Below are 27,179 nucleotides of genomic sequence, written 5' to 3'. Positions count from 1 at the left end.
AAATATGAATTGGATTTGGCAGCGACAAACACGAACCCTTCGCTACCCTAGGAGGCACTGGGGCAAACCCTATCATGGCTAGAAAAGCCCTATTCTCCTTAGGGCATCTTCAATGGAGCAACGCAAACGGACGCCACCTAGGCCGAAAATGCGTCTTGTACCATCTCCAGCGGAGCGACACATAGTGACCGGGCCGTTCGCGGTGATGCAAACGTGGCCCAAACAAGCGCCAGGTTTTGCGTCTCTGCGGAGGCTGCGCGGACGCACGGTCGTCCGCCCGGTCCTCGCACGGGCCCGCCTAGCAGGGGCACAACTGCTTCGTCTTCCGCGGTATTACTTACGGGCGGCGCGCTGTAGCCTTTCCAGGGCCACGTTAATGGCGTGCCTCGGTTTCCGTGAGCATGCGCAGCTGGGCGGCGTCGCAGTGGCAGGACATTGAAGGCAAGATGGCGTCCGAGCCTCTTAAAGGGACGTTGCCGGTGCCCATTTTCCCGACCACACCATTGCTAGAGCCCACACTATCCACCCGACCGACGCCATGGGAAAGAAATGATGGCCGTTCCGCAAGACAAAGAACGACCACGAGGCTAGCGGCTCGCGGTCCGGCAAGAAACCACGGGTCGGACGATACGTCCGTGTCGAGCTCGCGCGCCGCCTTTTGGGGGAAAACCGGCCGGTACCATGGCCGGACGCAAACCTGCCTGGAGGGGGCTGGTACCTCAACTCGAGGCGTGTGCCGGTCCCCTCGTGCTGCGCGAGGACCGAGAGCGCCGGGACGATGTACGCCGCCGCCAAGCGATCTTGCCGCCGGATCTTCGGGAAGATCAGGCGTACACGCTCAACTCCTACAACTGGATCTCTTTCGGGACGTGGGAGTTCGAGCGCCGCCGCGCTGGCTACCTCGGTGACGTCGACTACTTCGACCGCGAGATCACCGCGGAAGAATAAGAGAACGACCAGGAGGACGCGGACGAGGACATGGACGAGTACGCGGACATGGCAGAGTACGACCACAACAACGGCGGGCCGGCGTGGGATCCGGAGACCCAGCCGCCGGACATTACCGAGGAGGAGGCCATTGCCATGGCATTGGCCAACAGCGAGCTCGACGAGCTCAACGAGCTCGCTTTGTGGGACGGGTTCGCAATCTAGCTCCGCGAGTCCGCGCTCGCGTAGTGGAGGCCGGCGAATCCTCCGGCCACGCCGACGCGTTCCAACGACCGCGCTCCGGCTGCTGCTCCAGCCTGGGATCCCTGGCCACCTTCACCACAACCTTCTGCGCAGGCGACGACCTGACCGTAGTTGCCGCAGCCTGCCCTACCTCCTCCACCGCCGGCGTACCAGCTTCCATGCCGACGCCGGAGTTTATCAATCTCATCAGCGACGATGACCAGTATGCAGTATCTAGTTTTACCACGCCTTTATGACCTTTTATGTTTTTTATTAATGTAAATTATGACTTTATGAATGGAAAAAATATATGCGTCGTGCCGCTGAAGCCACCCGACGCAAATGGAAGCACGGACGATTTCGACCATTTCAATCGACGCGTCCGTTTGGACGTCCGAAATGCATCGCCCCATTGAAGAGATGCCCTTATGTTCGCACGCCGTGGCTACCACTGCGCCCAGCCACGGTGGCGACAGTCTCGGCTATCAAAAATGGACGCCAATTGATGGAGGTGGAAGCAACCGGCTGATGTTGCACTTGCCGGCTCATTCAACGCTCCCGTGGGAGTGGTACCACGGCGGTAAAACGCAACGAGGCACCAGGGGGCGAAATATTTTCATTGCACCAAACCAACGTTTAACATACATCTATTGGGTTTGCGTGATGGTGTCCAAGATAGTAGATATAAAACAAACATGCTCCAACTTCAGCAGGCATAATAATAGTGACAAAAAAAGATATTTAAACTTCTCAAACTGTGAGTGGTTAAGCTAGAAGTAGGATGCCGGAGCATCTCCTAGCTTAGGATTTTCACAATTTCTTCACCTTTTGATAGCCTTATATTATGCAAAAAAACTTCACCACATAACATTTTATATTTGATTTTATGCATGAAGTAATTAATAGACAAGAGAAATCTAACACCGCTATCAAACTCAACAATAAATTTTAAAACTGAAGAACATGTGTGTTGCTACAGTGGGAATAATAATATAAAAGAGAATCGAACTGAATGACCAAAAATCACTTCTGCAGAAAATCTATTTTACCTGGTAAGAGGGGAATAACCATTTTGAAAACATATTTAGACTCACCTAAGAAAATCTGAAAAAATTAGGGTAGACAGATGACAAGTTGATGCTTGGCTGTTATATTTTCAGGAACTTTCTGTACTTCCAACAAAGAGTAAATAAATTTGACAATGAACAACAAGTGTGCATGAAACACCAGTTCAAAAGGTAGAACACCAAAAAAATCTAAAGGGAAAACTTGGCAATTTGTTTTGGAGAAACATACAAAACAAAAAATGTATGTCCTAAAATATAAGGTCACTCAAAGAAAAATAACAGAGAGTAGAAACCAATATTTTAAAATGAAATCCAAGGTTCCAAAATCTACACAAGACATGCAAGTAAGAATAAAAGATTAGTTCATGGCAATCAAACCCAAGATAGACGAAGGAGAAGGGGGTTTCGGGAGCATCGATCCTCCAGTTTCTGGTTTCGCTAGTTCTTGTTCTTTCTTCTTATCATCTCCATGTTTTCCCCAGACCATACAATTTTTTTATCTTCATGTAACTTCCATTAACTACAAAATGATTAATTCTCCAAAATGATGACAATCATAATATAAAGTGTTTAACAAGAATTTTAAATGAAGGGTACTTAAGTGGTACATTGGTTTCCACATAAAAGCATGATTTGGGCTATACAAGAACTTCAATAGGAGAAACCAAAAAACAAAAGGAAGTGCAGTCAAAATCATTTTTCAGCAACAAATACCAATATTTGATGATCACTGCTTTCGCAATTGCTATTACCCTGTTAATCTCACATGCCAAATATGGGCGATTGTTCAAACCATATATAACCAAACCTTCCAGTAGGTCCCACATTTTTTCTTCAGTTTATGTTCTCAAGATGTACCATATATCATGAAGATTTAAAGAATGGAATTTTACTCAAATACATTTCAGCAGACCATAATACACAGACATGCATACAAAAAGAAGCATAAAAACAACAAAAATAAATTGAGGGCTAATGATGATACTCATATCGAACCTGAGAGAAGATACTGGAGTATTCATCTATATTGTCAACTGTCCTCCCAATTTAATAGAATACAAGTTCCAGATGCCAAGTCAACTGAGGATTTTCTGCATCCAAACTAAACTCATCTTTCATTTCGAAAGTAAAAACTGTATTTCTGAAGTACCTCTTGTTAAGCTGATCCGCATGCATAAGATACTTCAGATAACTGCTAGAGCCATCGATTTTCGTAGAGGACCATCAGGTTTCATACTCTAAAAGAAGAACCATACAAGTGCTAAACCCTCCTAGTAGCACTACAAAACAACCTCAAATTCAACGTGCAGACAAATATTGTCTCCTGTATTTGTACTGTTGTAGTAGTTAACTAGCTAGAGTTGCCTTTTCAAAAGGAACTTGCTTTGTTGATTTACAAACGAAGTGTAGTTATAAAGTAATAGAGAGAGTTGGTTTCTAGGATCTACTAGCTGGTTGGGCTTAGGTGGCCCACAACAATATATAGATGTCAAACCTACTGAAGTCCGGCCCACATCAGCATTCATCAGATATTTATTAGCCTATACTATCAGCAGTACTTTTTGGTAAATTTTTGTTAAAATATTGCAACTTGTATTATTCTGAAAATGTGCTACTACATCCTATAGGGGTACCGAGGGAGAAGGGACTATAAAGCCTGAAAGGGGAAAACATGATAATGAGGTCTATCAAAAGAGATGCCCAAATGCGTGAAAGTCTCTTTCTTGTCCAGTTTGTTTATACCACTTGACTAAACTAATGTGATGCAAGAATGTAAGCTGGCTCTAATATTTTGTGCTCTCCGTGTCTACTTTGTTGGGCCCAAGGGATATATTATATATCTGGGATCATGTCTCTAGGTTGAAATTTCCTAAACCCCAAAGTGACATGAACAAACAAGCAACCCAATGTTGCCACATCCCACTAGAGGTTGAATCACACTAGCAAACTTGGTGGCACATATAAAAATCTATTTTTTTAATTGCATGATCTCTACAAGATATTATTATGTTCACCACTAGATACAATATTGGTGGTAGGGCAAATTATTTATTTAGGGCAAGTGCATGGCCTGGGATGCTTTGTTTGACTGGTACAATTATAGCTATGAACACACATCTGAACCATTGTATATAGTACTAGTATATAATCAGCTAATGACCAGTTCTACATACATACATTTTTTCTGTGCAACCATTTCTTTTGCATGACAAGATTATCCTTGGGACTAAACAAATGCTCTCTTGTTGCCACTGCCAATCTGTTATCAAATCGCTATCATGGCGATTACTTTACAAGTACGTACGTGGGAGTGACTATTGATCATAGACATATTCCAGTGGATCGTGGATATAAATAATGGTTTTAAACGGACCTGATTGAGAGTATATATAATATTAACAAGAGTAGCTTGGCAGGAAGAAGGGGAAGACTAGAATTGCTTTCCATTAGTGCCAAACAAAGTCAATAAAACTATTAATATGGTATACTTCAAGAGAGAAGGTTTTTTCTTTACATGCTTCAAGAGAGAAGTTGGTGTATATGCAACTACTAAACATATACTAGTAACAATTAACAAATATGGATACCACCAATCCAGATATAGAAACACAATGAAGGATGAGGCATTACCATCCCAGGAATTTGGCAGCAACTCATTCTTGTAGAGAAATCTATGGAATTCGTATATCCAAAATAAATAATTGGTGTTAGAAAAGAATGCAGATCATATATATGCACCTCTACTTTTGTATGGAAAACATTTTAAAGCATGTGCTGTTAAAAAAAGGCATATGAGAATCCCTGGTATAACAGCTATGCATACAAAAAAAGTTTATGTTCTCTAACATCTCAAAAACATCAAGTGTACAAAATATTGAAATGCACATTCTCCCAACAATTTCTTCAAGTTTGCAACAGTTTTCTTGTTTTTCTTCCGAATGAGGACACTGTATATAATACTATTTCTGGTTTTCTTGAGAATGGGGACGTTATATATAATACTAAACGGATTCTCAAATCCCTATAAGCACACCCAAAAAAATATCTCCTAGAGGTACTATTCTGATTTGATGCCTGACCAGCTTGCAGTAGAGTAGCAGCAGTGCTATCATATTCCGTTGGCTTTGTAGTTCCTAGCTCCCTAGCTGGCTGCCTAGCTGATGGATCAGAGTGGTAGATTTACATTGCTGTAGCAGGCATATGATGGCCAGTAGTAGGCCAGGGTAGGGAAAATAGCATACGCGTAGGATAGGCTCGGTCAGTGCATGTGCATTTATCAGTTACTGCATGCTACACCGGTAGTACCTTTCAGATCTCTTGCTCAGGTGATGCGATCTACTGCCTGTACTGGTAATAGTATGTCGAATAACGTGATTGAAAATGGCTTGTATATTGCAAATGATGTACTCTCACACAGTGGCAAAAAGTATGGCATATTTAATAGTGCAGTTTTCATATTTGACGTAAATTTCTTGTATAACATTTTGTTGATATGGTTACAAAAAAAAATTCTAGGAAAATTGATATATACAAACCTAACTGTGTATATCAATGATAGATTGTTAGTTGACAAAATATGAACTTGACAGTCAAAATTCGTCCTACATTTTTTTTAAAAAGAGAGCATATTCTTGACGCAATCAATTGTGTTTTCCCGATTCGTGCGATCATTTTTTTTCCTCTAAAATGCATCACACTGCCCATGAATCCATACAAATATCAGTTCACACTATAATTTTTTTAGAAGTCCATCCTTCCCTTCATCTTTTGTGTGTGTGACTGACAACCCAGATTCAGGACTTATATTTTGTGAAATGAAAAGGATTCAGATTTTTTAATTATTATGGAGAAGGATCCAGAACACCTTTTGCACCAAACGCACTCCGCCCTGGATAGTGCAAAATAAAAGTGAACATGTCTGTCTCAGAGACCTCCACCTCTAACCAATAATTTAGTGACCGCGGTGGTTCAATTTACTATAGGTGTTTAGTAGTCACTAATACCCTACCTTAATAAGTTCATTGCATAAGCAACATAGAAATTATAGGCACTACAAAACCAAACACGCTGCAAAGCCACGGGACCTGACTATGAGCGCGCAGCTCGACCTGTCAACTTGAAAGAGTTCAAAGCACGCTCCAGCCTCCAAATCAGGCGGAGGGCAAGATTGCCCAGTTTATCCAACACTTGTACCCAATGTTTCAGCCTCATCGTTTCCTGCCAAGTTACGTCGGAGGATGGACTTCTGGGGGTACACTTCACTACAGTCAACAGGAGTTGCCAACTTCAACATCCCTGCAAAAGTAATGCAGCTGATAAAAACGTGCGATTTTTTTACATGCCAACTGGCATGTGTTGTGTATTGACAGCTACAGAAACTTTCCTCATGACGCAGCCATCAGAAACAAACGCTGGACCTTCACAAATCATTGACAGTGCCGAGACAAAAACACAACCAGTGAGACAGGAGGCTTAAACATTATGCTTCCTGCGTAATTGATGGAGATGTCTTTGGTTGCTATGTACAAGGCCCAGATTACATTTGAGCTTTAGTCAAACTTTTTTCTCCTCTCTTTTTTGTGGCTTTCTACAAAGTAAATCAATAACTAGTGCTCCACAACAATACAGGTGTCCTTAGTCTTGCAGTCATGGTGGCGGCTTGATGGGATGGGCTATGTACAGTATGTCAACGTGATATCTTCGAGAATAATGCCAGCAATCCGCCGCATAGTAAATGACCAGATTTAGAATTCCCAAACCAGCCTCGTGCAGAAACTAGTGGCACGAATATGAATTGAATGTGTTCCTCTATGGCCGGACCAGATGAAATGCCCTGGCTCGACTAATTTGATGTCCCAGTAGAAGGTTCAGAAGCAGAATATGTTGTTGCTGATGAATTCTTACTGATCTCAAGCTCTTGTTGTTTCTTGAGATAACTCTGTGCTGTCGAAGTGATTATCTGAGCGATGAAATTCATGATCATGAGCCACACCACGGTATTCCAGATCAAAGAGAATGACAAATTCCACTTCTTTCCCTGCACATGGATAGTTCAGAGGTTTAGGGGAAATGGCAACTTTCTGGAAAAGGGGACAATAACAAGCTAAGGAAAGACTGCGGAGGAAATAAAAAAAATGGCAAGTCTTGACATGATAAAATGTTCTACTCCATTACTGCTGATATGTTACCATAATAATGTATCTAAGGGATCCATCAGTTCATCCAACTGAATCAAGCTAATGGATTATCCAGACTATACTTAGGACTTGGTTAAATAATATATGTCTGTTGGAAATATAGGAGAACACAAAATATTTCTGCCAAGTTACTACATTATAATTAAAAAATTAATTAAAATTCAAAATGAATTTGCACTGAAGTAATGACACAGAATTAGAGACCACTTAAAGAAATGAAACATACACAGCTGATTTAGGCAGTCAATTTTAAATGTTCAGAACTGTTTCCAGACGTAAGAAAAAACTGTACCTTCGCAGAACTAGCAGCAACGCTGGCTATTAAAAACTTATCCTTGGCTGTCTTCAACTTGGACACTAAAGAGGGAAGGATCGATGATACTCCAGGAATATTGCTAAATAGCCTTTCCTCCAGCAGTTCAAGAAGTTGGTTGTTGCAGAGAGTAATTACCAACGTTGTCTACATAAGTAATTTGTAAGATATGGGATTACGGATGTGCCAGTATAACAATTGGAAACTAAATGTAACATAGGAGCAGTTGTACAAAAAAGTTTGAATGTAGCAAACCTGCATATAAACCTTGATAAAGGCCTTTCCAATTAAAGTTGCCAGAAAGAACTTCCAGAAGGGGATGTTAAATTGTCCACACAAAATACCAGCAAGATCGAACAGAGGGTTTGGCACCTGATGAAGGAAATGTTAAGAGTCTCTCCAACTGTCATATTTAACAATGGAGCAATAATATGCATTATTTGTACACTCCCATTTATTTGTAACCATCCTTCAAATAATAAATTTTATGGCCAAAGATAACTGCTCTATATTTGCAATATTGCTCCACTGATCAATAGGAAAGTCATGACCACATTTTATATGTAGTTTTTCTATAGCAACTATCATTTAACTGGGGAGAGAATGAGTTTCCCAAGCAATGTAAATGGAGCTCAGCTAAAATCTTAAACATTTAAAGAGCTATACAAAGCAAATGCAAGTAGGAGACATAATCAAACATGTATCAAGCAAATAAATCTGCACAAGAAAGATACTAACCGAAGCCAGTAACAGTATTGTCGGGAAGTTCAGATGTTGTGAGTGAGACATAAGCCAGCGCTTGGCCCGGTATAGAGTTGATGATATAAAACCTTCTTTTGAGATAGAAGCATCCAGTTCTGCTAACTCTTCGACTTTTTGGCCTGACATGCTAGCTGTGGTTCATTTGTAGTAACATGAGTCAGTTGCTTCAAGTAATTTTCCCTAATTAACTACAGCAACTTAGAGCTATTAGCCTAAGTCTAAGGATTGTTTAGCCTTAACATAGGTCAATCTTATGACCGCTTATTGTGGTCAAGACCCAACTGACAAGCCAGATAGCTCAGCTCATCATATGGTTAGCCAAATCACTCATAAATGGGAATGAAAAAATTGTAATCTAAAATACCCTTTGTAGATACCTATACTTCAACACTGCAAATACCGATACTGAAAATAGCAAGACAATACTCGCTGAAGACTTAGTGGGAGCATGGATAGAAGTTAAATGCATTCCAGATCTAACATCTAAGCAGGACCAAACAACTGAACTGTACAACTACTCTGCTAGGATAACCATATTTCTAAGTGGAGCCATTACTGGAAGATGTACGTAAATAAACAACAACTGAAAAAAATGATGGCTGTCACTCATCAAAGCGTGCTACAAATGTTCGCTTAATTTGTAGTTTGTCAAGAAGCTTCTTAATCACAAAACTATGCAGATCTTTCTGATGCACAGATTCCACATCGAGGTAACTCTGACATGTTCATGTAAATTTAGATGCAGTTAAACATTTATGCATAATTTTAAGTGAATCGCAACTAATGTTCTAAAGTAATACTTCATCCATCCCATACTATAAGATGTTATTACAACCAAGTACAACCTATATTTGTTGTAATAACATCTTATATTATGGGACAGAGCGAGGTACTATTGAAGAATAAAAAAGTATGGCATGAAATGCAAAAAACAAAAGAAGTGAGCAAACATAGAAGTACTACAAAAAAAATCTATTTGGCAAGAGCAAAGCAATACAAACATAACCTGCTCTAGAGATAAAATATGGAGGAAGCTCCCCAAGTGCAGTTCCAATGCCCCAAAGAACAGCTTCAAGATGAACTTCATGCAGTATTTTGCTAAATGGGATTGTCTTCGGATATATTGCAGGTCCAAACTCTAGACAGTCTTTCTCCAACCATGAAGGCCTCCTTTTAAGAAGAATAGTGTCATAAGGAGCACTCTTTAAATCAATCCGGCCGCACTGAACCGCTTTCATTGTAAAAAGGGCGATATGAGGCCCTAAATACAATACAAATGTGTGCAAACCAGAGCCTGCGAAATAAAATGATGACTGAGGATCGAACTACAAGCATAGTCCTACTAACCAAATGCTTAGCTGCTAGGCAAAAGTTTTATTCAATAGATTAACTCTTCTCACACAAATACAGTTGAACTTTGGGCTTTACCTAATCCAATAGATGAAGCCACCCCTAGTATAACCCACCATAATCCAAATCTGGCATACGAAAGTAGTTCCTGCATATGCTGCATTGAAAACGAAATACAATATTTTATCCATGCTGCAAGAGTGCACACACCACACCCCATGAAAGAAAGGAAAGGAAGAAAGCACATATGTTCATAGAAATGGAGCTACCAGAAAATTACAGACTTATCAACAGGGCCTGCTTATCAACTAACATGGACAAGCCATTGCAATTGAACTGAAGCTTTCTTAACACGGGTACATGTATAGTTGCCAAAATGCCAGATCGAGGCCTTGGACCAGCAGTGCATACACAGATACATCACCTAAGAATTAGAGTAAGCAATAACAGTATTTAACTTGAGAACTCTTTCGGTACTATGGCGGGGCTACTAGATTACACCCAGCCAACTAGGTTCAAGTCGCATTTCAACCTTAATTTAGATAAATACAGGGAATAAGTCTTATCCTGTCTCATTCAAGATACATAAATAATTTATTTCACCTTTTGAAAGCAAGAGCTTCATGCATATCTAGACTGTAATGCTAGTCCTCTGTGTTAATTTGTGCACTTGTAGTTCCATTCAGCATATCGCCACTTGATTAGTCTAATCTAAAAAATATAGAAATGAGCTAAACAAATAAGAAGATGATGATACCTTCTCATGCGGGCCGTCGATAACCAAGAGAAGCACCCAGGTAGTAACAACCAAAAGAACCAGGAACTTCACTCGAGCACCTCCTTTCAGAACACAAGAACATGTGCTTCCTATACTCTGTCCAATGGCTAGCACAAATAATGCGAGTGTTTTGAAGGGCTGCGATGCCAGCGTTAAACTCTCCAGCTCCAAGCGATGCTTATCACGAAGGCCTGAAATATATGGTAAATCTATGATCATCAACACACCGAGTAGTCTTACTTTTAGCTTATTAAGATAACAACGCTTTCAGAGAATTCTAAGTTCATCTGATGTTACAATGAAGCTGGCATAGGCTGTGAAGAATCCAATGGATGATACACAACCTAATTTGTTGCAATTTATGACACTTCGACCAACAATTACACATGTTGTGCTGTGCATGAAAGAAAAAAAAAATTGCAGCTAGCTTCCATAACATAATTTGATAGTGATCTCAATAAGTAGCATTTCTGTTCTAGAAAATAGTTCATACTAAAAAAATAGATTTATTATTATATTTGGGAATTCCAAAGCAAACTGAGAAAATTCCGATAAAAATATCACATCTAGCCAATCTTTACAGGTAGAAATCTATTGGAAGTAATGAATTAAAAGTTACTTATTGCAAATGCCATCTGCTCTTACATAAAATAAAAGCTAGCTTAAATATGGAATTTATTTCAACTGTAAAGTTCCAGAAGCGGAGTAAATAGCTCGATTCTTGAAAGGTAAATAGTGAAAATGGCCATCAACTATGACGAACAGGATCATCTTTCTACCTCCAACAGAAAAAAGATGAAGGGAACCAAAGCCAACCATGCAATTTAGCTATTCAAGAAACAGGTCAATCAATCGGTGCTCTAATTCATGAAGCAGTGAATCATTATACTCTTCTCAGACGACAATAAAAAAATCACCACTAACTTGTACGTATGTTTAAAAGAAAGACTAACTTGTACGTAAAAGAAAACAAACAAAATGCTCCAATTTTGCGGGAAACCCTCAATGAGACGCAATGCAAACCCACAGCGCACAAGAAGTTATGAAAAAGATAACGCCGTCGAAACCACATGAATCTGAAAAAAAAGGGGACACTTGGGCTATACATAATACTAATTTCTCTAAAGTTCAAAAGCACAAAAAACCAAGATGGACAGCCATCTCGAAGAACAGAGCGAGATCAAACAACCCGACGCCTGACCCAAGGACTGCATCGACTCACTCACCGGATACGGCCTGGTCCTCGCCGACGGCGTTGTGCCCCATCTCGAGCGCTGGTTCCCCACTCCGCGGCGATAGATCTGAGCTGAGCAGCACCTGTTGCCTGTTGGAGCAGGCCGCCGCGGCTATGTAAACAAAGGGAAGAAAGAAAACGCGCGAGCTTCGCTGCTCGTTTGGCGCGGAAACGCCTCGCCGCTTCCAGCGGTCCGGTGGAGAGGGGGATCACGATTCACGAGCTCGGCAAGTCGGAGGGTGCACAGGAATCGCTCCTCTTTCTTTTTCCCCCGGAAAGCTGCTTTCTGGTTTTGTTACGGTTACGTGCTCGCGCTTTCTGGTTTTACAAGTCAGAAATAAACGTTGGAATTGCTTATCTTTGCCAAGGCGTTTTTGTTTCTTCGGTTGGAGTTTGGAGAAGGTATTGTGTAGAAAAGTAGTTTACTCATAATTATTGATGGATAGATTCTTCTTGTGCCCAGTATTTAGGAATTTTGTTTCTCAAGCTAACTTTTCTCTTCTTTCTCAATAAAGAATATTTAATATAAACAGTCTCTTTGTTGAACAAACGTTTTATTTTAAATTTTCAACAAATGCTTTCATTCAAAAGAAAAATACTCCCTCAATCAATAAAAGGATGTTTTACCTTTATCAAAATTTAGATGTATCTAGACCTATTTTATATCTAGATACATTTGTCAACCAAATAAGTTTTACATCAACACACACTCAAACTCACATGCAGACACGCACACACAAGCACATCATTGAGCACATTGAGTAGTCAGTTAGCGATCACAACCCTAAGCACTGAAATATTAACAAGTAGGAAACTTAGGGTCTGTTTGGATTGTTGCCCATGGTTGCCCTTCCAAAATTTTGGCGTTGACCGAGAGCATAAGGCAGCGTTTGGATTGAAGCCGAGTTCCACTAGCCATACCAAAATATCGGTCGCTAGCTCAGATTTCACGCCCGCACGCTGGCAAAACAGGGGCGGACAAATCGCGCCAGAGATTTGGCGTGGCAGCCGTGGGCATGAACCAAACAGCCCCTTAAGCTTCGTTGACATGCCATCATTAAGTTGTCATCTCCACCAAAATCCTAAATGACGAGTGGAGAGCATCGATCACCATCATCGCCACCCCAGAGGAACTATGTCCCTCATCTTCACCAATGTTATCTAAAGTTGCGTAAAGATGTACCTTCAAAGAGGTAGGCACTTGGCCCGCGAGGGATAATCAATTCGATGGTTAGCTTACTCGTAATGTGCAAAAGAGCCCAATATTGCTTAGCAAAGAAAACCCAAATAACAAGGCAATATTGCCCCAAAATTCCTTGAAGAAGAGCAAAGAAAACATCCAAGTGAGATGGGTTCTAACTAATGGAACCATATGAATTATCTAGCGCAACCCAACAAAAATTTAGCTAAAAGACGCGAGAAAAAGAAAAAGTCGTGGTTCACGTATTCTGGGCCATCACATATAGAGCACAAAATTCGTTCATCGGCCCTCTCTGCTTGGTCACTGGAGGGGTTGTTTCTTATATATTTGTATGCTTTTATTGCATAATACATTAAACGTAATCTTTTTAAAAAGCACGAAACATGAGACAAGAAAAGAGACACACGAGTGTTTTATGTCCCTATGCTAAATTCAGTTGATTAGCAGAATGCATTTGTTATTCGAACTAATATGTAAATTTCAAAACCAAATGTCATGATGAATTTCTATGATAAAATTAAGATTATCAAGCTATGTTTAAAATATAAACAACGAGTATATTGCTACATTTTTTGCGGCTAACCAAAACCTATGTAGCATAACAAATCTAACGAGTAATTTGACTTGAAAGGAGTGTGGTAGGACCCCCCACCCCATCATTTTTGTTTGAAAATAATAAGAACTCATATCTGTGTCCGTGAAGATTTAAACATGGGTGATGGGTTGTACATCCACTTTCCTAATCCAAATCTAACGAATAATAGAAAGTACAAAATAATTATATGAATATAAAGGATGTTTCCTGCACACGTGCACAATTCATTGTGGTAGTTAGAAGAAAGTTTAGAGAACCCAACCATTAATTCCTAAAAATATCATTCCGCTTTTCCATGAATTATTTAATTTGAGATACTCATTCTACACAAGAACTTATTAGATCAGATAAATTTAGTACTCAAAATATACCGTATTTGACATGAATTTAGTACTCAAAAGTGTTAGAGTATGTACACATGGCATATACAAGAGGGGTATAATACCGGGTAGAGTACTACTCTATACCGGTATTATACATGTGTATTACATACTCTTAACAAAAAGATGACGCATAATATTTTTAAAAATCAAGCAATATAAAATTGATGAAGTTTATAGAAAAAATGTTGACAGCTACCATACCAAATCAACATAATTAGATACATCATAAAATGTTGTTTCATATTATGTCTACGAAATATTGCGGATGTCGATGATTTCCCCTAGAAACTTGCTCAAACTTTAAAGTGTTTGACTTTTAAAAAAAATTACACGCCTTGTTTCGAGGAACGAAGATGGTACGGATCTAGAGTTACACAACTTCCTCTTATTTACGGTCATTCTAATGAGAACAAGATTAACCGTGGATTTCTCAATCATATGCGTGAGTTCCCAATCTTATCACGTGTTCTTAGTCATCCTAGTAGTAATCCTATGAAACATTCCTGGTTTTGAGCTACCTCGACGTGGAAACCCTCAGATTCGAGCATACCAAGACTCCAAGAGCAAAAGTTAGAAGCACAGGTGATGCCCTTTCGGTAGTTTGGAACTTTTGGACATGCTGTTTGTCCATCTGTCCCAAAGCCTTTCTGTATTCTCTCCTCTCCTCTGTATCCAGCAGTTTCTGTGCAAAGAAACTGGGGTATGGAGGCAGATTTGGCGTGCACGGGAGGGCACAAGAGACTTGGCGGAAAACAGGCGAAGCGGACACGGATAGCATGACGCTGCTTCTTCCCCTATCAGCCGCTACCCCTCTGGGATGCCAAGGAATCAGTCGGAGACACTTCAGAGTTCCTTGCACATCAACTCGAGCAGGTTAAACCGTGTACCCGGAAGCAACAAGGGTTATACGCCTCGTGACGCATCATCAGCGGCGACAAGCAACATGAAGCATAAGCTGAATCAACGTAGGGGAATCCCTGTAAAAGAGATGTGACGTGGGCAAAAGAAACACGAGCCGTGTCAAAGAAGATGAGAAAAGCAACACAAGCTAAATCAGCCAGCCGTCGCTCGTTCTGATCGAGCCCCGACGACGACACTTGCCGATTTCCCCCCGGATATGAACGCCGTTGGTGCTCCTGAACAGACTCGCTTTGGATTCTAGACGCTGCTTTTGGTGCCATATATGGTAGATTAGGATAAACCATTCCGACGGTTCAACTGTCAACACGTTTTGTTCTTTCACTATCTGCTTTCGATCTATATAATCCTCATAAAGGAGATCAATATCACTTACTATCTAGCAGAAATAATAGGGTAGGATATCTACTTCTGCGTACTTCTGAGTTGGCTAGATTATATACTCACCCCGTTCCAAATTAGCTAAAGTTCTACTTTGTCCTAAGTCAAATATTCTTTAAGCTTGACCAAATCTACATATGCTAATATCTGCGCATCAAACATATATATATATATATAGAGCACAGAAATGCGTTCTATCCATCCCACCCAATATGAGGCGTAGGGTTAAATCACTCTTTCTTTCTTTCTTTCTTTCATTCTTTCTTTCTTTCTTTGATCATGGTATGTTAACGGCAAACTGAGCAAAGTCACATCGAGCCACTACAATGTCATGCAAGATGAAAATCTAAGTCAGCATTATACTTTTATTCCCTTTTGAAGAAAGGAAGTTAAGACTAGAAGGAAATCATTCATCCCACAGAAGTTTAAACAGACCTAACAGTGCTCTTGGACCTAGAACGAAAGTTCGTGAGAAAAGCTACGTGACATTGAAGTTCGAGCACTATTTCTAGGCTTTAATTATGCTAGCCAAACTTCCTTGGATGTTATCTTTCGCACTTCGGTCAAATGGGTCATCTCCAATGTACAGATCTAAGATAGATTGGCACAGGAGCTTGTTCTGGATACTTCCCACTTCTTCTCCTTGGACTACACATACAGACAAGAGCTTATTAATCAAGATGCCTAAGCAGCTTTAATAAATATCAGAAACTTATTGATAACTGAAAGAATTGTGTGTATAGCACGACCATGATTTTTGTCATTGCATACAAGTGCCGTGGCATCCTATTTTCCAAGAAAGAACCGAGTGATGACTTTGTGCTCCACACAAACACATGGATTCTATAGAAAGTATGCTACCAGTCAAGTGCTTGTCATTTTCTGTTTTTTTTTTCAGATATTAGCAAATAAGATGGAAGTGAAACTATATCTACCAAAATAGTTCAAATCATCATGAGGTGTCGATGCTGAACATATGAACCAAATGTGTGAAGAAAAATAAGTTTGTGCTGCTGGAACTGAGATACTGAATGCATAGCCATTCGTTGTAAATAATCAACATATCTTTCTGACTCTTAAAAGCCTGCCTTTTTTCCACCAGCATGATTACACAAATCACATACTCAAATCTGTTAAAAGGAAAGGGAAATGAACTTACTACTTATTTTAAGCACATGGTTTGACTCCCTCGAAAGCTCAATTACAGATCCCTTTGATAATTTGTATTCATCCTTGAAAAGTGAAACAAAACTGCAGAAGATAAAGGTGTCAAAATCACATGACACGACTAAATACTGATACTAAACTTGCTGAGCATAGCATCTGCTAAGACTGGAAAATTATGCTTGAACAAAAAGATGGAGCAGCATCATTTAGGCAAACCGACACTGCCACACTTCAGTGTATATAATCTGAATGTCAAGACTATAATAGCAGATTATAATAGATTTCGGTTAGCTAACAATTGTGGCATGTAACAACGGAAGCTCCTTAGGTAGCACCAGAAACACGAAACTTCTGTGAGTGTGAAATCAAACTCATTCAGGTCTAACAACCTGCACTCTAAACGGATTATTAATGTCAGAGGTTATGTTTAAATGCCAACATTGTTCAGTTCCATTAATATAATCATACCAACCTGAGCTTCGATTTCAGAAAAGTGAAGGCTCCCCAGAAAAAGCCCAATAAAGGCCAATTAGATCACACATGGTTCAAGTTTTCAAGAAATAAATTTAATATGCACCCTAACATGTTTCTAGATCCAACATGAAACTAAATGCATTAAATACGATCCTAAATCTGAATTGATAACACTGACACTGAACAAAATTTTGGAAGCTGGATGCTTCTGGAACCTATTAGTCCCATTCCCTGTATGCTGTGATAAATTTTAGAGGTGTTAAGCCTGTGTTTATTCCTGCAGTGTGGAAACTAAACATACCCCCTAGGGTACAGGTATTTTTGTGGTTATTTTCAAACAATAAAATCTTAACGAGGGATAATTTAGCTAAAAGACAGTCAATCCAAGACATGAGATGTTTATCTATGCTTTGGGTGTGATATTGCTAAATATGTGTGGGATTTTGTTTCTACTATTATGAAGAAACAGGTTGGACAAGATTATGAATCAGTAGCTAGATTGTGGGTTAGTAATGAAGCTAATGGGGCTGTTAATACTCTAACATCTGCTGTCATTTGGAACATGTGGAAAATGAGAAATGAAATCCTTTTTGGTCGACTAATCTGGTCTGGTATGCAGAGTATCTGGCGGAGGATTGCACGTCTACTCAGGAAATGGATGCCGTTGTGCAAGGAGCGATGGCAGGAGAAGATAGAAGATTGGTGTGTGGAGCTGGAGAAGAAAGCGCTGGAACTTCCCCAAATCGGATGGCGATGAAAAGGAGGAGGATTGGCACGAAGGTGATCGGCCCAGGAACCCCAGAGGCGTACGGTGATGTCAAGCTGAGAGCCTGATCCAAAAGAAAGCAAAAACTGCCCAGCGGAGAAAAAAAAGAAAAGAACATGTTCCAGGAAGCTTTGCGAGTGCTTTTCCTTTCTTAGACCTAATCTAAAGTGGTGTTTTTAGTTCTGGTTTTGATGCTTTTAGTGAACGTTTTGCCTCCAGGATAGGCTGTAAGGGTCTTAAACTGACGTATGTAAAACTTGGTTTCATTTCTGTGAAATGGAACAATGCAGAGACGCCTTTCATCTAAAAAAGTATCAAGGAGGTGGTGATCTTTGCCTGTCACATGAAAAGCAACAATACCAAGAACCAGAATCGCAGTTACCTCTGAAGCAACTCCTTGGTATCCGACCCTCCAAACTTCTGAAGCCTGCTTCCCACGCTCTTCTCGAAAGCGCTCCGGACCGAGCCGATGCTGAGCCTCCCGTAAACGATCTGAAGCCTAACCGTCATGCGTATGTCGCGCTCTAGCGCGTCGCTGATCAGCTCGGCGTTTTCCTTCAGTTCGGAGACGGGGAGCTTCTGGTACTTGTCCCGCAGCTGCTTCAGATCGCTGTCATCCGCGTACACGCCTGCACGCACAGAGCGACATTTCACATCAATGAGAAGATTGGATGTGTGAAGAATGCGATTAGTGGGTTACCGAAGGCGTAGACGTCGATGGACTTGAGGCCGAGGACGGTGGTCTTGCGGAGGCCGACGCCGAGGAGGCGGCGGCCGCCGGCAGCCTCGGCGGGGAATGCGGCGCCGGTGCGGGGCTCGACGTTGCCGGGGGTGGCGCCGTCGGCTAGGGAGAGGGAGGCCCAGAGGGGTGCGGAGTGCGCCGGATGCGGGAGCGGCCTACCGGCAGATTTGGCGGTGAGGGTGAAGCTGGCAGCGGCTGCCGCAGCCGCGGCGGCGGCGGCAATTGCGGCCGCGATGGCGGCGCGATGGGGAGGCGGCGGAGGGGGCAGGTGGGCGAAGGTGGCCGTGGGGAAGCGGAGGGAGACCATGGCGGAGGCGCGAGGCGAGGTGGAGGGCCGGAGGGTGGTGTGGAGTGTGTTGCAGTGATGTGGTGTGGTGTGGCCAGGTTGGGGACGGAGCACGCGATGTGGACGGACGGACGGACGGGCGGCAGTTGGCGCGTGGCGCGGCGGAGGTGGCACCCGAAAGTTTCCCAGAAAATGCAGCCACCCATAAAAGACTGACAAGTTTTGAATGTGAATCCGTTGAAGAAGAAAAATTTCAGGAAAAAATGTTAGCCGTCCATAAAAGGATGTCTCAACTTTATCAAAATATGCATGTATCTAGACGTGTTTTAGTGTGTAGATACATGCAAATTTAGATAAAGTTGAGACATCCTTTTGTGGACGGAGGGAATACTAATTTTCTCTTCCCATTTTCCATTTTTTTTAGAAAAATAGGGGGCCAAAACCCCACAGCCCCATTTTTATTCGCCCCGCTTGGAATGCAGAAGCATCAGGTTTCTGTCCATTAGGCGGGATCGCGACTCCTTAAATAGCGGCGTCCACCTCCTCAACACTGATGTTGCAAGATCCCAGACCATCGCCAAACTTGACCATTGTTTTCCTGGAAACCGAGACCATTCTGACATTTCCATAAGGCCCATAAAAAGCCAGCAGTCTTTACTATTATATGTGAGTTGGTACATCATCAAAAATGTTTGATGTCAAAGATTAAAGACATTTTGACCATCCAATCATATAAAACCTCTCCCGCTTGATATCTAGCCATCCATGCAATCTACCCGCATCAAAATCTCCTAAACATTGATCGGTTACCAAACAACAACATATGAAGAATTAATCATGGGATCGCCATAATCAATCAGGGAAATTATGCAGCCAAACATTAATCACCCGAATTGACAATACATGGAAAGCAATCGGGACGTTTTCACAGTTGGGGTGATCCAACCAATCGGGACGGTTTCACCATTGTCAGCCTGACCATGTCATCCCTATAATCACTCAAGATAATTATATCACACGATCCCATCAGGCCATTTCCATTCCCCACTATCTCTCTTTCGCCACCGTCCACTCTCACGAGCACAAGCGCGTCGAGCCGTACAATGGTGCATGCGCCAACGCCCAGCTTCGCACCAAGGCCACCCCTAGCTAAGCCACTCCTAGGTCGTGTTCCAGCCATCCCTAGGCTACCCAGCCACGCCGGACATATGTTGCGCTCCCGCTGCCTTTGATCTCCTCAACAAGGCCATTCTAGGATGATTCCTGTTGCCATGGAGAACAGCCACGATGATGCTGTCGCCGCCACCTTTGATCTCCTCGACAAGGCCATCCTAGGTCAATTCACGGTGCCATGGAGAACTACCACGATGAGGCCGTCGCCACCGTCTTTGATCTCCTCGACAAGGCCATCCTAGGCCGATTCTCGGTGCCATGGAGGACAACCGTGATGTTGTCGCCGTCGCCCGTCACCAGCTCGGCCTTCTCCTTTGACCGTCCCCAGCTCAGCCATCGCCTGCCGCCCATAAACAGCGCGCCCATCGCCGCCGCCCGTTACCAGCGTGGCCGTTGACGTCATGCCCCCATGTTGTATGACTTCCGGTACCTCTTATAAGAAAAGAAAAGAAAATGCATGGCCCTAACTATCTCCATAATTCTAGATGCATTTGTTCTTTTTGTCATAGTTGATGTAAGTTGACAAATTGGTTCGTATAGTACCTATGATGACATATATGGATCTCCGCTGATCTAGCATTTGATCATTTACATTGGTTGCATTCTTGGTATAAACTGTCCACTCCGTGTAGCTAATCCGGCTAATTTTTTCAGTTGATTCAGTTGTAATATTTCTTGTATGGTCTCATGTTATTATGGTACACAATTGAACTATCCAGAGTTGTGTGTGTTACTGAAGAATTGGCACTCGCAGTGTGCTTTCACGCTGAAGCTTTTGATTAGGGCTATGAAGATGGCATTGGAAAAATCATCCTGCCATGCTACTGAAGAACATTCTCATAAGCTGCATCGATGACCTCTCTTCCTCTTGTGTTATCATTGGTGAGTTCATATCTGTAATTGTCAAATGCTGTCAAATATTATGTAGCAGTGTGGCACATGCACTTGCTGCACATGTATGTGGTCGTTGACTGGTTTTGATTTAATCATGGATTTTTATGTCTTGTTGCAAGTTCTATGGCTGCTAGCGGTTCAGCTTCACACACCAGTTACAACAGTTCACTTGCATTTAGAAAAATATATATGCACTTGATGACATGTATATGTACAGTTTCAGCACGGAAGCGAACGTTGCGGCTGGGCGAGCAATGCAGTGGCTGTCAGGTTTGCCAACGTGGTTTCTGATGTATCTATTTTGTAAAATATTCTTAAAGGATGCTGAGTAGTTCCCCTAAATAATTCTTTAACATAACTTGATATCCCCTGATAACTTCTTTGCCTTCTCCCTTTTTCATCAGATCATGCTTGAAGCACGGGAGTGCATTTCCTTAGGTGTTTTCTTATGTCGTCACTAAGTCATGCCTGAGATCGAGACTCTCTTCCAAGAAAAACTCAAGAATAGGAGTTCTAAAAACTATTCAATAGTTTTCCATATTTAATTGGAAGTAAGGTATTTGTGATAAGCTTTATTTTTTTAGTAGTAGCTTTGGTGGTAGACAGAGCATTGATTTGACCGACCAGTCTCATCAGAAGTGAACTGTTTTATCTCACTAGCAACCGTATTTTGGTTAAAATTAATGTGTGTAAGCATGTACATATACATATTGCAGAACATAGTCTCTTATCTTGTGTCGATCTACATATCACAACAACTACTCACGACCGGTACCTTCTGTAAGGGTATTTCACCCTTATCCATTATTTTGGTATCTATGACACCGTGCTAGAGTATTTGGACTAATACATGCCTACAAGATGACTTTCAGGTATTAGCCAAAGAGGTATGATGGTGTAGCAATGGAACAAAAGGCAACGGGAGACCCCCCCAATTCGACGAAAAATCAGCTAGTTTTTCTGAGCCAGGCCGGTCACAGATCCGGTCGGACCGGCCCTGGCACCGGGCAGCCCGGTCGCCAACCGGACCCTGGACCGGTGCCATCCGGGCGACATCCAGTAAAGAAACGGAGCCATCCGGCGCGCGTCCGGTCACCAGCCCGGTTTCGGACCGGCTGCTCCGGTCCACGGCCTGGTCGACCGGCGCTGATCGAGCGGCCCGGTCAAGAACCGGGTTCTGCCTCGTGACATCCGGGCCACATCCAGAAGCCTGGGAAGCCTCGCCCGGTCAAGTCCCGGTCCCAGCTCCGGTTGGAAACCGGCCGGCCCGGCCCAGGTCTGGCCCGACCGGCCGTGGACCGGCTGTCCGGCGCAAAATCCGGTTGACCGGGTTTCTCGAAGAATCTGCTGATGTGGCAAGTGACCAACGGCCGTATTTAGAAGAACACTATAAATAGGTCTTCTCCTACCTCTGAACAGTTAGGCACTATACTACAAGCTGTTCTTGAGCTCTCTCTCTCATACTCCATTGCTAGAAACACCAAAAGCCTCAGATCTCCCTCCTCCTCCACCCAAACTCAAATCCCTCTGGGGAATCATTAGAGGAGGACCCGATCTACCGTTCTACCAAGCCAAATCTCATTCCCCCTTGTATTCATTGAGAAGCTTGCTTCCTAGGGTTCCTTGGAAACCCTAGGTAGGCAAGAGGAGTCCGGAAGCATCCGGCCTGTGGATTTGCTCCGGGCAAGAGTGTGAAGGTTTGGAGGCTACCTCAAAGTCTACCACATGTGTGGGAGCTATTGCTTCGTGGGCTAGGCTCCGGAGAATAGGGTGAGCCTTCGTGGCGCGGGAATCCTTCGTGGGCCCTCCACTCCTCCCAACGTGACGTACCGTGTTGCACAGCAAGGGAACACGCGAATACCTCCTCGTCTCCGCGTGCTATCGGGTAGCTCTAACCGACCTCCTTACTTGTGATTTAGCCTTTGTGAGAGCCTTCGTGCTCGAGTTAGTTGTATCCTCATATAGGTTGCTTCACCTAGTTTGCATTAGGCTCATCTTTATATTCCGCAAAGCCTAATATTGCAAAGAAAGAATTAAAATTTGTAGAAACCTATTCACCCCCCCCTCTAGGTTTACCATCTCTATACTTTCAATTGGTATCAGAGCCTGGACTCTTATTAAGGGCTTCACCGCCTTAAGAGTGAGATGGATAAACTCTTCGAGGGTCTAGATGAAGACTCTAACCTTTCGGTTAAAGAGATGAAATCTAGATTCTTGGCATATGAGGCCGAGAAGAAGAAAAAGGAGGATGAGCTACAAAACCAAATGGCAGTAAATGACCTGCCATGCTTAAGAACCTAACTCGCTGGGTGGAACTTCTAGTGGGGCTTCGGTCTCTAAGGAGTCCTACCATGATGTTAACTATAACTATCCTAGAAACACTTCACCCATGCCTCATATAAACCATAGTGGGACCGTTCCCCATTACGATGGAACTCACTTTCCACATTGGAAATCTGCTATGGAATCTCATATTCGCAGCTGCAGTGTGGAGCTATGGGAGCTCATTGTTCATGGATATCCGGAGCCACAAGATCCCACTCGGTTGACCTCCACCGAGTTCTACAACCGTCAACTCAATGCATCCGCACGTGACAAGATTAGAAGTGGCATCAACCGCAAGCTTCTTGATCAAGTCGATGACATTGTCTCCGCTAAAGAGTTGTGGGATCGGATCGTAGTACTACAAGAGGGAACCGATTTGATCCAATCAGCTCTCTATGAGACCGCAAAGCAAGAGGCCTACCAATTCATGATTCGAGATGGAGAATCCATATTTGATGCCTATGCTAGGCTTGGTGCTCTGAAAGTAAGGGTCAAGGGACTTGGTGTTGAGAAGTACAATGACGGATTTGAGATGAACGAAGCCTTCATAAAATCCAAGGTCATTGCTATGATTGCCGTCAAACAAGAAGACACCAACCTTGGACTCAACTTGCAAATCATGACCAAGAGTGCCGATCTCAACTCCGATGATCTTGTCTCCTATGTGGCCGCCAATGAAAGCATGGCCAAAGCCGGAAAGAGGCTCAAGGCAATGAACCGTGTTGATGAAGCCTCACACAACCATGAAGCGTCACACAACCTTGCTCTCAAAGCTAGAGCCGACCATGAAAGCAAAGAAGACTATGAGATTGAAGAAGATGAAGAGATGACTTCAACTAGTGACATTGCTACCGACTTTGCTTTCTTTGCCAAGAAGTACAAGGCAAAGTTCCCAATGCTCCTCAATGACAAGAAGAAGAAGAGAACTTGCTACAATTGTGATGAAGATAACCACTTTGCAAATGAGTGCCCTTATGAGAAAAGGGTAGACAAGCCAAAGTTCATCAAAGGGGTCAAACCAAGATTGAAGCCGAACCCAATCAACGATCGGTACAAGAAGAACAAGGGAAGAGCTTTTGTTGGGGCCAAGTATTTGTCCGATGAAGAAGAGGAAGATGAGGAGAAGGAGGCCGGAGTGGCCGGTTTAGCATACTCTAAGCCCGGGTCACTCTTCACATATGACTACTCCAAAGATTACTCCACGGAGAATGATGTTGGCTCTTCCTTCATGGCAAGAACAACTCAAGATGATGACCCCGATGACTCTCCCTCCTCTCCAATCATTGGCTCGTGTCTTATGGCAAGGGAAACCAAGGTAATGGAACCTCCACCTTCCCTATCTAGTGTTCTTGATGATGAAAACGAAGATCAAGAAGAATTAACTATGCTTAAGGAACTCTATGATGTTAGATGCACCCTTCGTGGTGAAGCTCTTGTCAAGTTTGATTTCTTGATGGACTCACTCAAAGAAAAGGATGAGTCCATTGAGGAATTAGAATATCAATTGAATGAGAAGGAACGGAGATTCAATCTCCTAAGACAAGAGCTAAAAACCGAAAGGTGCATATCTCAAGGCCTTAAGCAACAAATTGAAACTTATGAACTTGATAAAGTTAAGGACCTAGAAACTATTGATAGGGCTCAATTATTGACCCAAGAGCTCAATGCTTCAAAGGAGGAACTTGAAGTTGCTCATGCTTCTCTCACTAGGGATCTTGACCACCTTGAAAGAGCTAACAAGCTTGTCAAGGATGAGCTCAAGAAACTTGGAGAGAATCATGATCTACTTCAAGAATCCTACAAAAGGCTCTTGGATCAATGAAGGATCCCATTGATGTTGAAAAGCTTGCTTGTTCCTCCATTTCCTTTACTAGTGAGCATGCTAAACTTGTTGAGGAACATGTTCGTTTACAAGAGGAACTTTCTTTGCATGTTGAGACCAATGCATATCTTGAGTCCTTGGTGACCAAATATGGTCTTGACTATCATCCTAATGAATCTTCTTGTGAGCAAGCATCTATTCTTGAGGAAAATGTTAGGCTAACAAAGGAACTTGCAAAGTTCACCACCGCCAAGAACAAGATGGGATTGGATGACCTCTTGAGTAAGCAAAGGTCAAACAATCAAAAGTATGGACTTGGATATACTCCCAAGTCTCACAAGAAGAACATCTACAAGAAGGAGAAACCCGCTCAAGATAAGAACAAGAAGGTCACTAACAATGGCAAAGCCTCAAAGGGCAAAGCCACTAGTGGTGCCCACACGGGGCCAAACGATCACTATGCATTATTTGTTGATTATTATGGTGATGTCTATGCTAACTATGTTGGCCCTCCTAATGGCTATGCTTATAGAGAGTACTCAATTTGGGTACCAAAAGATATTGTTGCCATTGCAAAGGAACCCATTAATCGATGGGTTCCTAAATCCTCTACTTGATCTTGTAGGGGTATTCCTCGGGTGGTCCAAAATGGGTGTTTGATAGTGGATGCACCAATCATATGACCGGAGGAAAAGGTGTGCTTGATCAATTCATTGAAGATATCCACAAGAAGTCAAGCATTACCTTTGGTGACAACTCAAAGGGAAAGGTACTTGGATATGGCAAGGTAGCAATCTCTAAGGACTTGTGCCTTGAGACGGTTATGCTTGTTGAACACCTTGGCTATAACTTACTTTCTATATATCATCTTGCCGATGCCGGTTACAATTCATATTTCACTAAATATTATGTGCAAGTCTTTAGGAGTGACAATCTCAAATTGGTCCTTGTTGGATTTGTGGAGAACAACCTTTATGTGGTTGACCTCTCGAAAGAGAGCCCCTCCTTCTCCACATGTCTAATGGCGGCCAAGCATGACGAAGGATGGTTGTGGCATCGCCGCCTTGGTCATGTTAACATGAGGAATCTTAAACAACTCCTAAAGGGTGAACATATTGTGGGACTAACCGGTGTTTCTTTTGAGAAAGATCGTGTTTGTAGTGCATGTGTAGCCGGAAAGCAACTCAAGAAGAAGCATCCCATCAAGAGTATTGTTACCACATCTAGGCCTTTGGAGCTCCTTCATTTGGACCTTTTGGGCCATCACACTATGATACTCTTGGTGGAAGCAAGTATGGACTTGTCATTGTTGATGATTACTCAAGATACTCTTGGGTCTTTCTCCTTAAGTCTAAGGACGAGACCCATAGAGAGTTCATCACCTTCGCCAAGAAAGCTCAACGTATGTATGAATCCGAGATCAAGGCAATTAGGACCGACAATGGCACCATAGAGTTCAAGAACTACACTATGCAAGAGTTTGTGGATGATGAGGGCATCAAGCATGAGTTTTCGGCGCCATACACCCCTCAACAAAATGGTGTTGTTGAAAGGAAGAACCGGACTATCATTGAGATGGCAAGAACCATGTTGAGTGAATTCAACTCACCCCACAACTTTTGGGGAGAAGCCATCTCTACGGCCGTCCACTACTCCAACCGGCTCTTCCTCCGTCCCCTCCACAACAAAACCCCATACGAGCTCCTTACTGGTAACAAGCCTAATGTCATGTATATTCGTGTCTTTGGATGCAAATGCCTTGTTAAGAACAACAAAGGAAAGCTCGGTAAATTTGAAACTAGAACCATAGAGGGTATATTTGTTGGATATGCGGAGAACTCTCACGCCTATAGATACTACAACCGGTCCTCCGGGACTATTGAAGTATCTTGTGACGTGGTGTTCTTGGAGGATAATGGCTCCCAAGTGGAGCAAGTTGTTCCATGTGTTGCAGGTAATGATGTTGATCCATCTAGTGCCATCAAGCATATGGGCATTGGACACATCCGGCCCATGGAGGTTCATAACGATGATCAAGATGATGGAGTAGATGTCTCAAGCACGCCACAAGTAGAGCCTAGCTCAACTCAAGCCGAACCATCAAGTGCAACTCAAGAACCATCCTCCACTCAAGATGAGTCTCAATCCGAAGAACAAGAAGAAGATCCTCATTCCATGGA

The 27,179-nt window shown here is 42.6% G+C and overlaps 2 protein-coding genes across 3 annotated transcripts; both read right to left on the bottom strand.

Annotated features, from left to right (window-relative positions):
- Positions 1 to 6,704: 6,704 nt before the first annotated feature.
- Positions 6,705 to 12,175, bottom strand: LOC127332986 (vacuole membrane protein KMS2). Of its 2 annotated transcripts, none has more exons than XM_051359300.1 (8): positions 11,865 to 12,175; positions 10,618 to 10,829; positions 9,939 to 10,008; positions 9,517 to 9,804; positions 8,487 to 8,641; positions 8,004 to 8,120; positions 7,728 to 7,895; positions 6,705 to 7,275 (listed from the first exon to the last, which is right to left on the bottom strand). In XM_051359300.1, exons 1-8 carry the CDS (start codon positions 11,902 to 11,904, stop codon positions 7,081 to 7,083), a joined length of 1,245 nt encoding a protein of 414 aa, XP_051215260.1. In that variant the 5' UTR covers positions 11,905 to 12,175; the 3' UTR covers positions 6,705 to 7,080. The 2 variants fall into 2 exon arrangements, with proteins under 2 accessions (XP_051215260.1, XP_051215259.1); XM_051359299.2 differs by having other exon boundaries at positions 9,939 to 10,017; positions 11,865 to 12,171.
- Positions 12,176 to 15,689: 3,514 nt separating this feature from the next.
- On the bottom strand, positions 15,690 to 18,858 carry LOC127332985 (fatty-acid-binding protein 1). Its single transcript, XM_051359298.2, has 4 exons — positions 18,458 to 18,858; positions 18,140 to 18,386; positions 16,510 to 16,601; positions 15,690 to 15,998 (listed from the first exon to the last, which is right to left on the bottom strand). The coding sequence occupies exons 1-4, from the start codon at positions 18,804 to 18,806 to the stop codon at positions 15,859 to 15,861; spliced, it is 828 nt and encodes a 275-aa protein (XP_051215258.1). The 5' UTR covers positions 18,807 to 18,858; the 3' UTR covers positions 15,690 to 15,858.
- Positions 18,859 to 27,179: the final 8,321 nt, after the last annotated feature.

This window comes from Lolium perenne, chromosome 2, assembly GCF_019359855.2.
Source record: "Lolium perenne isolate Kyuss_39 chromosome 2, Kyuss_2.0, whole genome shotgun sequence".
NCBI lineage: Eukaryota > Viridiplantae > Streptophyta > Magnoliopsida > Poales > Poaceae > Lolium > Lolium perenne.
The sequence above is the reverse complement of the archived record's forward strand: the minus strand, read 5'-3'. Positions and strand labels throughout refer to the sequence as shown.